The 15,731-nt window shown below is 35.8% G+C and overlaps 1 protein-coding gene across 1 annotated transcript; it reads right to left on the reverse strand.

Annotated features, from left to right (window-relative positions):
• Positions 1 to 3,250: 3,250 nt before the first annotated feature.
• LOC129755338 (collagen alpha-1(IX) chain-like) lies at positions 3,251 to 15,507 on the reverse strand. Its single transcript, XM_055751773.1, has 12 exons — positions 15,311 to 15,507; positions 6,448 to 6,494; positions 5,957 to 6,384; positions 5,520 to 5,894; positions 5,393 to 5,464; positions 5,133 to 5,330; positions 4,947 to 5,066; positions 4,797 to 4,883; positions 4,263 to 4,737; positions 4,005 to 4,205; positions 3,818 to 3,940; positions 3,251 to 3,757 (listed from the first exon to the last, which is right to left on the reverse strand). The coding sequence occupies exons 1-12, from the start codon at positions 15,313 to 15,315 to the stop codon at positions 3,546 to 3,548; spliced, it is 2,343 nt and encodes a 780-aa protein (XP_055607748.1). The 5' UTR covers positions 15,316 to 15,507; the 3' UTR covers positions 3,251 to 3,545.
• Between the last annotated feature and the right edge of the window lie 224 nt (positions 15,508 to 15,731).

Consider the following 15,731-nt stretch of genomic DNA (forward strand, 5'->3'; position numbering starts at 1 on the left):
TGAGTTGTTTTCATCTAATGAGTTTCAAAGCCTGAAACTTAGCGAAGACGCACACATTTTCGAGCAAAATAGATGAAAACAATTCAGAGCGATCCAAAAACCAATGAGAATTGTTAAGTTGCAACGGTCCGCGGAGTAATAGTAGACGAAATAATTTTGGTGAGCATAAATTTTATAGTAATTGAAAGATTGAAAAAATACAGTACGTTTACTGTTGAGATAGAAATTATGCGATTTCAAAAAAGTGAATTCAACAAATTGCGCGAAATGCGCGAAAACCCCTACAATTTATTTCTAAATTGTATCGTCTCAATAAAAATTTGAATTTTTCCAGTTTTTGCTAGTTCTGAATGGTTTTCCTTCAAATCTGTGTCAAGGAGAATTGAAGTGTATGGTTTAATTTTCACGTCATTCAGTGCATACTAAGGCACCATAACGCACACACATGGTAATTTTGAAAATTAAACTTGTGTTCTTAATTAACAGAAACCTACATACTCAAAATAAAAATCCATCTGATTTATTTTTTATTCACCCTCGGATATGGCTACGTTTACTTTTTTTCTCGTAGGTAGTAGGCTATAATCCTAACGCTCTGTTTTCCCATAACAATGATTTATTCACTTGAAACAAATGTTCCAACGATTCCATTCATAACAGCAATTGACTTGAAATTACTTGTCCCAATAACCTTTGGAAAAGAAACTCTGCATTGACTTAGCTCCAGTCCTGTCCAGTGTAGTCCAGTCCAGCCGCCAGCCACAGGTAACACATTAAATAACCCAGACCAATAAATAAATTGCTACTCTCGTAGCAGGTCGCGTCGCGTAGAGTTGTAATTCTTTCATTACAAACGGCCTTTAGCCATACTAAGTCAGTCAGTCAGCTGGATGTTTATTTCCTTCGGTCACCACCGACATATTCCCATGTTCACCGATGATGATCTGATAGTACAGAGAATGACCTGCATACTCCCTTCAAGTAATGGCTGGAGTCAAGCTGTTGCTGCTGGTTGACTTCAGAGGGCCAGACGCTATCAAGTCCTAGTGGTGGTTCTAAATATGCTTCGTTGGTGGATGTGTTTTTTTTTGTTCCAAGTCCAGCCTCCCATTTATATAGGAACGATCTAAGATACTACATGAAAAGTTCTTCAAGCTGATTGCGCCTATAATCCAGTAGAATGATTCATTTGAAAAAAAAAAAAATAAGTTACGACATAAAGGATTCTCGAATTTGATAATGAGAACAGGTTTCAACTTGAGGAGGAAAAAATCAGTTTGAACGAAAAAACTATATTGGGCTCGCTAAAGAACTTTGTAGCACGTTAGCGATGTCAACTAGCGTGCAGAGATCCAAGAACTTGTATAAACCTACATTAGAGTGGCAGCAAAAAAAATCATGTTGAATTCCAACAACTGACCATAAAGATTTTGTAGATTGGCCCAAAAATAATCAAAATGTGCTTAGTTAAAGTTCAATCGGGCTTGATTTGTGGATGTCATTCAAGCATTTTTTGTTGTAAATTTAATTTTTTTCTATTTTTTTCATTTTTGTATTTTTTTTTTGTCGTTTAAGCCATTTCTGTCATTTTTGTCATTTTTGTCATTTTTGTCATTTTTGTTATTTTTGTCATTTTTGTCATTTTTGTCATTTTTGTCATTTTTGTCATTTTTGTCATTTTTGTCATTTTTGTCATTTTTTTCATTTTTGTCATTTTTGTCATTTTTGTAATTTTTGTAATTTTTGTAATTTTTGTCATTTTTGTCATTTTTGTCATTTTTGTCATTTTTGTCATTTTTGTCATTTTTGTCATTTTTGTCATTTTTGTCATTTTTGTCATTTTTGTCATTTTTGTCATTTTTGTCATTTTTGTCATTTTTGTCATTTTTGTCATTTTTGTCATTGTTGTCATTTTTGTCATTTTTGTCATTTTTGTTATTATTGTCATTTTTGTCGTTTTTGTCATTTTTGTCATTTTTGTCATTTTTGTCATTTTTGTCATTTTTGTCATTTTTGTCATTTTTGTCATTTTTGTCATTTTTGTCATTTTTGTCATTTTTGTCATTTTTGTCATTTTTGTCATTTTTGTCATTTTTGTCATTTTTGTCATTTTTGTCATTTTTGTCATTTTTAACATTTTTGTCATTTTTGTCATTTTTGTCATTTTTGTCATTTTTGTCATTTTTGTTGTTTTTTAATTTTTAGAATTTTTGTAGATTTTGTAATTTTTGTCATTTTCGTAATTTTTGTAATTTTAGAAATTTTTGTAATTTTTGTAATTTTTGTAGTTTTTGTAATTTTTCTAATTTTTGTAATTTTTGTAATTTTTGTAATTTTTGTAATTTTTGTAATTTTTGTAATTTTTGTAATTTTTGTAATTTTTGTAATTTTTGTAATTTTTGTAATTTTTGTAATTTTTGTAATTTTTGTATTTTTGTTATTTTTGTAATTTTTTTTTGGCTTATTTGAGCACCCCTAAATCAAGTTCGATTTAAATGAAATTTTGCACTTTTCATATACATATGTATATGGTTTTCGAAATTGGAGAGCTTTTTTCATACTTCCAGTGTCACCCTAACGTTCATGCATAAATGGTTGATTCATCGCAGAATTTACCCTTTGAGGAGGTTGGAATACCCCAACATAGTTAGAGGCAGCCAGCATCGGCCACAATCTTCCGTCCGAAACAAGAATTATGTACCTAACCTCATAAATTTCAATGCGAACGAGCCCTCCAAATTGGATGATCTCGCAAAGGGTCGTTCGGTTCGATTCAAAAGTCAGACCCATAAATTCCGATCTGCGCGGCATAAACTGCGTACGAGGAGTCTCGAATTTTTTCGGTACTTTTCCGTTGACTGTTGACGAAGGTCCACTTCTGTTGATTGTTTAATTTTAAATTATATTTATGTGCTGCTGCTGACTTGTCGCTTCCAAAATTGTAATTATCTGGTTGCCTCGTCGTCGTCGTCGTGCTAGGAAATCAAACCGAAGGGTGATAATTAAGTAATTAAAACAATATCCTAGGCGTGTGTGTTGAGCAATTTCCTATAGTTAGACTATGATGGTCGACAACAACTATCGAGGGGAAGGCGCTGATCCGTGAAGTTCTAGAGATCGGTGGCTGAAATTTACAGTGGATTTAATTGGTCAATCAGAAACCTATTTATGTAATTTTTATATTAAACACATATGATTAAAAAATTCAAAAGGTTAATTTTCAAGCAGAGGAGTCTTTATATTCATATAGAATAATGACAAATTACATTATCGATTTTTGTTGTTAAAAATATTGAAATGTTTAAAAAATTTGGAAAAATTTTCTTTTCCGGCAGATTGAAAAATAAAGAATTTTTTTCGGACAGAAAATCACAATTCTATCGACGAAATACTACCTAGCAAAACCTGACAAGCTATGAACACTCCCTTTCGTAAAGGCATTTGTGAACGATCCGGCAGCCTTAATTTCAGATCAGAACTAATTTGTAACTAGGCGTTATAAATAGGTGGCTGATAACTAGCTGTTTCACTATATCCAATCAAAGCTAATAGGAAGGACCCTTGGTTTGTTGATTGGTGCGGAGACTCTGGGCGGCAGCTGCCGCAGCCATAAAGCAATCATTAGGGCATGCACCTGGAACACCCGGTGGGCCTCGGAGACCCGGGATGCCTGGTTTGCCGGCTTCACCGCGTTCCCCTTGGCGACCTGGTGGACCCTGGATTTCCCGACCCGGTGGGCCTTCGGGACCTTGTGGACCTAATGGAAAAAATCATTCATGAAATTATTTTACAAAAATGACAAGTAAAAAATTCTTACCGGGTGATCCATCTCTTCCGAACCCATCGTTTCCGGGACGACCTTCCAAACCCGGTTCACCTCGTTCTCCAGGGGATCCTGGCAAGCCTGGTGTTCCTGGCTCTCCCGGGTATCCTCTTTCACCTAGAAAACAAAAAACGACGGACGGACGATTGGAGCTTGAATACTTGAATACTATTCCACTTACCGATAGGTCCAGGATAGCCACGATCACCCTTGGGTCCCGGATTTCCAGGCACCCCGGGCTTACCAGCACGCGAAACGCCCGGTGGTCCAGGAGGCCCAATCAACCCTTCAGTCAGTTCCGTCAAATGATCTCTCAAAACGGCAGCACAAATATCCCGAACTTCGGACTCCGTGTAGCTTCTTCCCGGCTGACCAGGCAGTCCTTCATAGAAAATTTAAATATAAGTTAAAATAGTTTTATAGAGTTTCAAAATATTACCTGGAAGGCCTGGCTGTCCCGTTACTCCCGGAGGTCCCTGCAATCCCGGGTTTCCATCTATTCCCGGAGGACCAGGTAAGCCAACTCCACCTTCCGGTCCACGATCACCTGGAGCACCTCGTTCGCCGGGAAGTCCCGTATAGCCAACTGGACCTCGGTGACCGTATGATAGATAGTTTTCGAAATGTCTACCGCCACCCGAGGACACTACTTCGGATGGAGGACCAGGTGGACCCGGAGGCCCAGGTGGTCCTGGTTGTCCAGGTGTGCCAGGTGTTCCTCGTGGACCAGGGATCGCAAGACCGAGGTTACCGGTGGCATAGCTAGTTTCAGAAGCTGGAGATCCAGGAGGACCTGGTGGGCCGACCGGTCCAGGAGCACCCGGGAGTCCTTGAATGCCGGTGAAACCTCGAGGTCCCGTGTCTCCTTTTTCCCCCCGTTCGCCTCGCAGTCCAGCAGATTGAAGCATTTGTCCCTGAAAAAATCAGATGTATTTGATTTCGAGTTACAAAATAGAAAATCCGATTAACAAACTGGTTCTCCCTTTTCTCCCTTGGAACCTGGAGCCCCTGGAATAGAAATGCCATCGCGACCTGGAAGACCTGTGTCACCTCGCTCGCCCTGCAATCGAAGAGTATTAGTCAACACGTATAGATTAAGAGTTGAACCAATATTCCAAGTTACCTTTTCTCCACGAATTCCAATACCTGGCGAACCAGGTGATCCTGGTAAACCCCGTTGACCTGGTTGTCCTTGTACCGATTCACCTTTGATACCAGGAAATCCATCCGCACCTCGTTCTCCCTTTAAAATTAGATTTTGTAAGTTCACTTCTACTCTTCCATCATCCTATTAACAAACATTGCTTACCTTTTCTCCTCTTACGCCAATACCTGGTACCCCAGGCAATCCTTGAGGACCGGGTAATCCATGGGGGCCAGCTACGGCTACTCCAGCAGCTGCTGCGACTCCTGGTTCTCCCTTCAAACCTGGGCTGCCTGGCTCTCCTCGTTCACCTTTGATGGAGATGCCTGGAGGACCTTCCAATCCTCGAGGACCTGGTGGACCCTAGATTATCCATAACGAATGTTAGAACATACCTCAAAATAAAGAAATATTTTTGAACTTACTCGTCGTCCATTGGCTCCGGCTTCACCTTTGCTACCTTTAAGTCCTGGCACCCCAGGCATGCCTGGTATTCCCTGAAACAAAAGTCGCGTTAGATAAGAGAACCTTAATGAACCAATGTCAACTTACATCTGTTCCATTGTATCCAGCCGGACAAATGGTATTACATTCGGCCTGTGGTGCCGGCCCCGAAGGAAGAGTATTGGTAACGTGAGCCACATCATACAGCGGAAGCTCATCACAATTACCTCGAGCCGGTCTTGTTGGGTCACAGTTCATCACCATCCACTGAAGATCGATGGATGGTGATTCCGGTTCCATGACCGAGGTTTCAGCATACCGAGAGATTGAGACATACCCGTTGGCTGTATCGAATCTACCCCGTGGTTCCAATGGAGCGTTCACATTCCCCTCAACGTCCCGCACCGGTTTACAATCAACCCACAGGTTCAGATAGTCATTGGTAACCCCGAGCATAATTTTATGCCACCGGTCGTCGAAGAGCTGTAATCATGATGTGCAATCAATATTTGAAAAGTATTTTTAAATCATCAACCAAATCTTACGGAAGCATGATGGTACTCGATCACTTGCAGCTCCCCTTCGGTACTTGGCAGACCAATTTCCACAGTTTGCCGTCCGGGATTCATCGTTACCGCCAGTTGACTCTCATGATGCTCGTTAGTAACTTCAAACAGATGCCATGAGGACACCGGCTCACTATCAGCCCTATACGTACATTCCAGGGAAAATTGATGCGGCAATCCCCTTGGGAAAGCATCGATCGAGCGCATAGTCAAATTGGCTTCATTCTCCAGCCGGTAGGCGGTTTGAAGCGAATTGGTTCCCTCCACCTGGTAAACGTGCCGTCCGCTAGATTCCAGCTGATCCAGATGGAATTCCCGGATCAAGTCGAACGAACGCAAATCTACATCACCGGGTTTCCATCGGCCGCAAGGTCCCTCCTCATATTCGCCGATCCCAAAAATGTTCTCTAGAATACGAAAAATTATTTTTTGTGCTCTTTTTGTGATGTTGCTTATAAAAATCTACTCACGAGCTATTGCTATTGGAATGATGGGCAGTATCCAAAAAAGATGATTTCTAGAAAAAATATAAATACCACATTTAAAAATATTTCATTTTAAGTAATCCCCATTGTAGTGAATATAGGTAATGGATTATGATATATAAAACAAATATAGAATTGTAAAGCAAAATATGTGATGATTTGTATCAGTTAAACAGATAAAATCATCACATATTTTGCTTTACAATTCTATATTTGTTTTATATATCATAATCCATTACCAATATTCACTACACCCATCACACAGAGGTTGGAAACCTGTGACCACTAAAGGCTGATTTTGGTGCTTGTTCCGCAGTGCAATCTACAGGTTATCGTGAAACCAACGGCCACATACACAAACGGAAAAATCTTACACAAACATAACTTATTTTGTGTGCATATGGAAACGCCCTTGATATATCACACACACATTTGCATTGTGTTATTTGTTTTTTTTTACATCTAGCGATGAACACGGTCGTTTTTGGTTACCTACTTTTGATAGAAAAAGGGACCATTTTTAATTAGAGCGCATTACCAAATGTGGTTAGAATTCAACCATAAACGTTCTTCCATCTTAACGAAACGTTTGAATTTCTTCCGTAATTTATGATTTTTTTTGTTTTTTTTTATTTCGATTATAGTCGTTTTACAATCTTTATGGCATTCGCGACTTTATTAACGGTGCAGTTGGCGGATCGTTATTGAAAAACTTATCCGGTACAACTGTGTTCGATGGTTGCTCTTGGGCTCGAACTCGCGGACATCAGCTCAGGAGACAACAGACTAGCCAACTGAGCTATATCACAAGCCCGGTAATTTATGATGAATTGGTGGTTTGACATAAGGAAACTCATTTGAAACGATGTGTGAAGAAATTCATAACTCAATTTTGATCAATTAAAATAAATCCAATTAACACTTGCAATATTGCACGACGCTTTGTTTGATGTTTGAGTTCATCAGTAAACATTTAGGAGTGGCCATCATTTACGACTAAAGCGATGATTTTTCAACGGTTTAAGTTGGATGAGTATTGATGATTGTCCGCTACACTTCCTTACTGCGTTCTGTTTGAAAAATAATCATTTTCAAAAATCTCCGATGCGGTTGAAAATCACACATTCACAATTCACAAGAAGAACTGCGGAAATGAAAAGCTGCCTTAGCTGCCTAACAATTGCTTTATTTATGAAGATCATTTTCATCTGCAAGATTTCGTTTACCCCCGGAACCTCCGTCAAGGGTAAATTCAGGTATCCCAAAAAATATTGCAACGACACAAAAAAAATTCCACTGATTGTATATTGCAAATAAATAAAACAAAAGTAAAGGTGATATTTACAAAATTTGAAAAGCAATGTGTAGTTCACAGAAGAAACTTATGAAAAACGCAACTACGAAATATACATACTATCAAGTCACCATCTACAACGAAAAATCAGTGTCAGATTTTTATTCATTTTTTTCTCGAATAAATCCTGAAACTTTCTTTTCGATAAAAAACTTAGTCACATTCGAGAAATGTCTGCTTTTCAAAATAACGAACTAATTTTGGATATTAAATGAGCCATTTTACCGCCCACTGGACGAGGCAGTTTTTGAAACAATATTTGGAGATGATGCATCTTGTAAACATTTTCCCGCAAATTTAGTACAATTTTTAACAAAGTGCGTTGGTTGAAATATGATGAATATGACAAACAATCTCAACCATCCGAGTCTGTTTAATGAGAACAGCTTAGCTTTTCCTGATCTGTTGTTCAGTTATTTTTCTATTTAGTTAAATTTTTGAATATCATACGTGGTTTTATCAATGGGTATAAAAAAATGAACGCGAATTCGTCACATCAAAATCAAAACACTAATACCGTATTTTTTTCACCTGGAGGCAAACTAGAGGCAACCTAGGTTCGCTCTAACTGCTGTCATCGTGCTCATTTATTGCTCGAGAGGCAACCTAGGTTCGCTCGAAAAAGAGAAAAAAGTCAGTTTTGCGAAAAGTTCACCAATACTCTCAACGTTGTTGTCAAAACATTAAACAGCTGTTTTTGGCTGAAAACAAAACAGTTGAAATAATGAACGGGCAAATGATTATTGCCGCGATTTTGAACCTCTCAGCCAAGCAAAATCGTACTATCTGCAGTCCAGTGCTATCCGGACACGAAAAACGGCAATCCGGATGTGAAGAACCGAATGAAGAAATCCAGAAGGGAGAACAAAATGACAGCTGCATGTAAACATTGCGCTCGTTCTCACGCACACCTACGTATGGAATAACTCGAAACCCGAAACTTGCTTTTTTATTCTGACGGTTCCAGAGCCAAATCCAGAATCAAAAAAAAAACGCCATAAATGAATTCACTCACACAGCCATACGATATTTGGCATTCCATGCTACGACAAAGTTTCCACAGTGATGTGGAAAAGCATTGAATTCGATAAATAATTTTAGTTACAGCGAAATTATTGCTATTTACTGGGCAGCGCGGCGGTTAAGGAAGCTTTCGGACTGTGGTTTTAACTTTGAATCAATTAAAATGTTTCAAATTCTGTGGATATTTGAACTTGTTTTACAACAATTTTTTTTCAAAATTAAAGATTTTCAAGTTGACATTTCTAACGCACACTTGCTCTCGTGTACGGAGTTAGATGGGAAAAATAGTCTGAAAAATGGTCGCTTTTTACATTAATTTTCCCCAAGTCCAGGATTATGCCAAAAAGGCCATTACTGTTGTTTTTGACATTTCTCACGCACACTTGTTGGGTTTGTACAAATGAGCAGGGAAAAATAACCGGGCGACAAACACGGTCGTTTCTAAGATTATTTTTCCATAAATTTATATTTTTTAGTGAAACAATCAGAACTCAGCACTTCCAGTAGTAAATAGAATAAGACAGCTTATCAATACAATCTTAACATTTACTATTCTGTTTTTTAGTTTTTTTTCCTGAAAATTGTCTAAACAAGTTCTAATCAATCCAACGATAATGTAGATAAGTTATTTCGCTCCTCAAATCTATCTATAGGTATGAGCCAAAAAACAGGTAAGATAAATCAGAATACTAGTTTTTCAAGAAGTTATATAAAGTTGATTTTTTTTGTCGTAGTAAATTATAAATCAACCATTCAGATTAAGAAGAACAATTCAGAATTCGATTAATTATTTATTATGAACATTATAATTTTCATACTGTCACTCTGCAGGATAAATTTCGAAATCTAAACTTAATCCTAAAATTAATTGCCTCTCAACTAAGGACCGATATAACCTTGCGTTTGTATTTTTTCATCTAAATCAATCAACAATCATTGTTTGAACAACATTCATCTCTTATTATGATACAGAAATGATCTGGCGAACGTGGGGTGCCCGAGAAATTGGAGAACGGTTGCCATGGACCGAGTGAATTTTAGGAATTATGTTCGTCAAGTTATGTCGTGAGACGGAATACTATGTAAATAAAATAAATAAATATGATACAGAAAAAAAAGAGTCAACAATTTAACATTGAAGACACAAACCAAAATGAAAATATTTTAGATCGAATTCATTTGAATCATTTTCATTTGACTTGTAAATTATCAAGTGTTTTTTTTTCTTGATGAAGCACAATGCACACTGGTACAGAACATCAATCTAGCGGAACTAAATTAATAGCGCCCAGGGATGAAAATATAGACTTTTGATGTCTTCGACAACATTGCATAATTTTACAAGGCGCATACTTTGAAATAAAATACAGAGTCGAGGGGTCCACCAATAGCATGATAAAAATGCTAACTTTTTTGTAAAGCATTTCAGAGCTTTGGTTTCTTGTACAAAGTTGTTTATCTTAACAAAATACATAACTTTGCTTAATAAGTCAAAGTTCTACAATTTCATTCTAAGGAGTTACAATGAAACTAAGAAAAAAAACCTTGAAAAAACAGTTTTTTTAATCTAAAACGTTGTAGGTAAGACAAAACAATTTTCAATCTTCGAAACAAAGTTGAAAAATGTTAAGTTCTACAATCGTTCAGTACATTATGATGTGTTTTGAAATTGCTGAAGCGCTGTAGAAAGCATTTATTGTAATATATTAACGATTTTCAAAGATAAGTTTATCGAATTGTGCAAATTTCCGCACCATCAGCCAATGTGGATTTTATTTTTTGGTGTTAAGAGGAATCATTTCCATATAAAACTAGCGTGGAACTCGGTGGAACTCGAAGCTAATTTAAGATTGAAAATCTAGTATTTTGTTCACAAATATCAGGTTTTTTAAACAATTGTTTTTACCGAAGCAAATTGGTCAGGAGTAATGATATATATCAACGTGTTGACAGATCTGGTTTCAAAATGATCATAAATCCTTTACTCAAATTGAGTTTGTAATCCAACGAAAACTTATTATCTCAAAAGTGTTTTTTTTTTTCGTTAAATAGAGCCAAAATTGGCCTGCTACCAGCTACTGAAAGCTGAAAGCTAGTTTACTTGTGGAGTTAAATCACTTTCACGTGTTGGCACAGATATCATTTATATAATGATGTACTAGAACAGATTCTATTGATAAATTTGAATCGGAAAACCGGTTAAATCATCTAATTATTTCTTATTCTTCAATTCTGCAAGTTAATTGCATGCATCAAAGAAACTAAGAAACTAATAAAGTGTTTAAAAAAAGTGATATTTGTGAACGAAATACTAGATTTTCAATTCAAAAATTATTACAAGTTCCACCGAGTTCCACGCTCGTTTTATATGGTAATGATTTCTCTTAACACCAAAAATAAAATCCACATTGGCTGATGGTGCGAAAATTTGCGCAATTCGATAAACTTTTCTTTGAAAATCGTGAATATATTACAATAAATGCTTTCTACAGCGCTTCAGCAATTTCAAAACACATCATAATGTACTGAACGATTGTAGAACTTAACATTTTTCAACTTTGTTTCGAAGATTGAAAATTGTTTTGTCTTACCTACAACGTTTTAGATTAAAAAACTGTTTTTTCAAGGTTTTTTTTCTTAGTTTCATTGTAACTCCTTAGAATGAAATTGTAGAACTTTGACTTATTAAGCAAAGTTATGTATTTTGTTAAGATAAACAACTTTGTACAAGAAACCAAAGCTCTGAAATGCTTTACAAAAAAGTTAGCATTTTTATCATGCTATTGGTGGACCCCTCGACTCTGTATTTTATTTCAAAGTATGCGCCTTGTAAAATTATGCAATGTTGTCGAAGACATCAAAAGTCTATATTTTCATCCCTGGGCGCTATTAATTTAGTTCCGCTAGATTGATGTTCTGTACCAGTGTGCAATGGTTTCACGATGCCCCGTCTGATGGCGTATGATTTTGGGCGATTTGAAGTTGTATGGGCTCAACCGCCTCTGATCAGTCTGGGTATCTGGTGTCTGCGATTGAACCCAACATTATCCACACTCCATCTTATTTCAAACCGAACGTTAACAGTGTGACTATAGTGATATGGATGAAAACTTTTTCGTTCCATCCATTGAAATATGTAAGATATTTTAATTAATGTATGGATGAACATACAACAGATAACAATTGTACATTTATGCTTGATTTGTTGAATCCCCATGTGGATAGGCTAAATGCCATCTTCTTTCTTCTTAATATATAAAGATGAGTTGGACTATATATGTTTGTTTGTATGCACCTTATACAAATCCACACCGCTTAACCGATCAGCCTGAAATTTGGTACAGTTATGTGTTTGGACCATGGTAAGGTTTTAGTAATAGTTTTGAGCCCCTCCCAGCTAAGAAAAGGGACCCTCCCATACAACTTTAGTTTTTATTCACACGAATCAAAAGTCATGGCACCCATTTTGCCAACCGTTTTTCGTTTCCTTTGGCGGGGTTATTTTCACCATCACCATGGGCTGGGCGTTAGAAACGACCATCGTGTTCACGTGTACTGAATAGCTTATCAAAGCCTGCTAGCGATTTAAAAATTCATAGCGAAGTTTTTGGCGGGTTTTTTTCCTTCTACTGTTCAAAGCACGTGGTACTGGTAAAAGGTATTTGATTGCAATAATGAGCCTTTATTAAGGATTGAAAAATACAATTACCATGTTAGGAATATATTGACTAGAATTTAAGTGGTTTTTTAAAGAATAATATTTTTTTTACTTTCATAAAAATTATAGATATGTGGCTGAGAGTGTAACAAACAATCTGGACTTATTTTAGGGAACAAAAACTAAATTTGACCCGAATTCTATGATGACTTAGGACGTTAACAATGGTTTTGCGAATCGTTGTTACAATTGAATAAACAGTTGTCTGAAGTCGGTTGAAATAGGATTTGATAGGAAGTCCGCCATGTTTGTAAATTTTGAAATAATTTTCTCATTTCTTCCTTCCGCGCGGGCTTCAAGTGAGAAAATCATAATACTTCGTATATTACTCTCTGCGAAATTTTTCGAAAATTCATCCCCGCTAAACAGTCGTTCAAGTCCCCAAAAAGCTGGAAAAAGTCTAATTTTCAAGTCAGCAACAACCCAAACCACACAGACTTCCGACAATCGTCGGAAGTCGGAAGTCCTGATTTCCGAAGTAAAATTAAGTGCAGGCGCGTTAATAGAAGTATATATTTTTTTCGACGACTTTAACAAAACAATAAATAAATAAGATAATTTTTTCTCAACTTCAAGCAATGAAACAAAGCATTAATATAGTTTCACTTAGTTAAGAACCTTAATTCTTTGACAAAAAAAAAAAATAATTAAATTATCTCTGTTTATACTCCGGGGAATTTTTCGCTGACTATCGCCGTGGTAAATTATTTACCGTAGGATAGATGAAAGTCTCAACAAAATTATATATAATAGCGCCAGCACTAAATTTTACTTCGGAAGTCCGGACTTTCGACTTCCGACAAAGGAAAGTGAAGTACTAGATTGACGGAAGTCTGCGTTTTGTTGTCAGTTCACTAGCGACGTTTCTAAATTTTTTATCAAAATTCACAATATGTAAATTAGCTGCTAGTTGTTGCTATATTTTGGATAAGATAGTTTTGAGTCTAACGCTGTCAAATTCAAACATCAAAATATGGAAGTATTTATACAGAATAAATCAATCATAGTAACCTTCGATATATATATGCGAATTTGACATAAAACACTAGCATTAATATTTATTCAAATAATCTGGAGGAGTTTTGAAGCCCTTACTTAATTTTAACAAACATATTCAAATATATTTTAAAAAAATCAGTTTTTAAGTATTAGGTTCAAAATTTATTTTGGCAATTATAGAAAAAATTGTAAAAAAATAATTTATTTCTTCTTTTTACTATCATTTTGCACCCATAGTCTTAAAAAAATAATTAATAATTTTTGCCAAGTTTTTTGCTTTTAATTTAGTTTTAAACCATTGTAAATTACTCAGTTTTGCTCACGATTTGATCATCGTATTTTTTATCGGTGGAGAGCTTCTTATTCTGATATGAAGTCCCAACTTTTTTTTTGCGCGTTGGATGAACCAGCCAGAAAAATCAACATTTTTTGACCACTTCTGTAATCGAAATGTTCGTTCAATGAACTTTTTCATTTGACGCCATCTAAAAAATGAATGAACAGATCGTCGTAAAATTTTGCACATGTGAACACGATATAACTATATCCCGGCAACATCTGTAACTATTTCTAAACCAATTTTTGAATCGTATTTTAACGTTCGAAGGAATTGTTATTGTTTATTTTAATAAGTATTGCTAAAATAAATAGTTTTAAACGCAAAAACTATACTAGGGCTCAACATTTTGGCGCCTGATTTTTTAAAAACTGTTTTTGGAAGACTTTGGCGTCCTGAATTCGACTCATCAGCCAGATTTTTTCTATCAGCTCTTGTTTTAGTTATATGGCCTGTGAAAATTTTGTCAAATTGATCCATTTTGAGTAAAACCGATCATTGAAAACCAACCAACTAACAAACCTGCGTGTAAAACAAAAACTGATTTTGAATCTATTTATTATCCTGAAATTTAGTTTTGAAATGGTTATAACTTTTTGCATGATATACTTAGCTTCCTTCTATGTTAGCAACAAATGACGCTCAAGAATAGGCATAACAAATAATCGAAGTCCAACTTCATATAACATATTACATTCATGATTTTAATTAATTTAAAAACTTGTTTGAACACTAAAAAACGAATGGATTTATGGTTTAAGAAATATCTAAGGCAAAAAATTATGGTTACAATTTCTTAGAAGTTTCATCAAAATTATCGTTTTTTTGCAATATAAAAAAACAGTAAGAAAACTTCTATAACTTTTTATGATAAGTCAAAATTAGTCGCTATCTTTGGGAAAGTTGAACATTGAATTAAAACCATCAATTTTGAAATCTTTGTAATCTTCACAGTTTGAACAAATTGATTAAATGATTTTTTCTCTTTTTCAAAATTATTTCGAAAACAACAACTGCCAGATAAAAAAAAAACTTATTGCATATTTGGAATCAGCGCCTCCAATTTATTCTAAATCATTTCTTAAGTCTTGCGCACCTTGGAAAAATGCATTTTTTTGTTGTTAATTTAAGTTTTTTGTTAGATTTGCAAATAATGTGAATAAACACGGGCAACATCCGGGCTTATTTTCAAATAAATCGAGGCACTAAGATCGGATCGAACCTTTCCTTAATTTTGTATTAAAAAAAGAGAAAAAAAAATCAGTGAGAAAACTGAACATGTTCTCTTTAGTAGGGGCCGAACGAAATAATGTTAAGGTGTTTTTATTTTAATTTCGCCATCCGTAGTGCAGGAACCCGTATTAACTGGAGAGACTAAATCAAGGTCGATATTTTTCACTACACATCTTCAAAATACCTCATGTTCACAACTGGCTTATTCACGGAATTTTTTCAAATTATCCACATTTCCTTGAAAAGCTTCAATCCCTCCAACTAGATAACTCAACGCCGAGAGTTCATAACAGTCACTTTCACCGCACTCGATCTATTCTATCCGAAAATCTATCCTATACTGGAGAACATGCAGACGAAGATGATCTTCTAAGGCGACATCCCATGACCACCAACACGATGTTCGTCGGAAGTGCAACTCGCAAAATTATCTTACCATATGTGGTCCAGAAACCAACAATCCCATGAACATTGGAGCTAGAATCATGGATTAAGAAGTTTTTCGCTCTGGCCAAGTGGATCAATTTTAGGTAATGCTTGTTAGCTTTTCAAAAGAGAGCGAAAATATATACAGTATTGGACAACACAACTGCAACAATTTTTAC

Source organism: Uranotaenia lowii, chromosome 3, assembly GCF_029784155.1.
Source record: "Uranotaenia lowii strain MFRU-FL chromosome 3, ASM2978415v1, whole genome shotgun sequence".
Lineage (NCBI taxonomy): Eukaryota > Metazoa > Arthropoda > Insecta > Diptera > Culicidae > Uranotaenia > Uranotaenia lowii.

What these genes read in the sequence shown, in the direction of transcription:
- LOC129755338 (XM_055751773.1), bottom strand. An exon ending in CATTCCAATAGCAATAGCTC is followed by an intron (nt 6,385 to 6,447) that starts GTGAGTAGATTT and finishes TTCGTATTCTAG; the next exon opens with AGAACATTTTTGGGATCGGC. An exon ending in AGGGAGAAAAGGGAGAACCA is followed by an intron (nt 4,738 to 4,796) that starts GTTTGTTAATCG and finishes TGATTTTTTCAG; the next exon opens with GGACAAATGCTTCAATCTGC.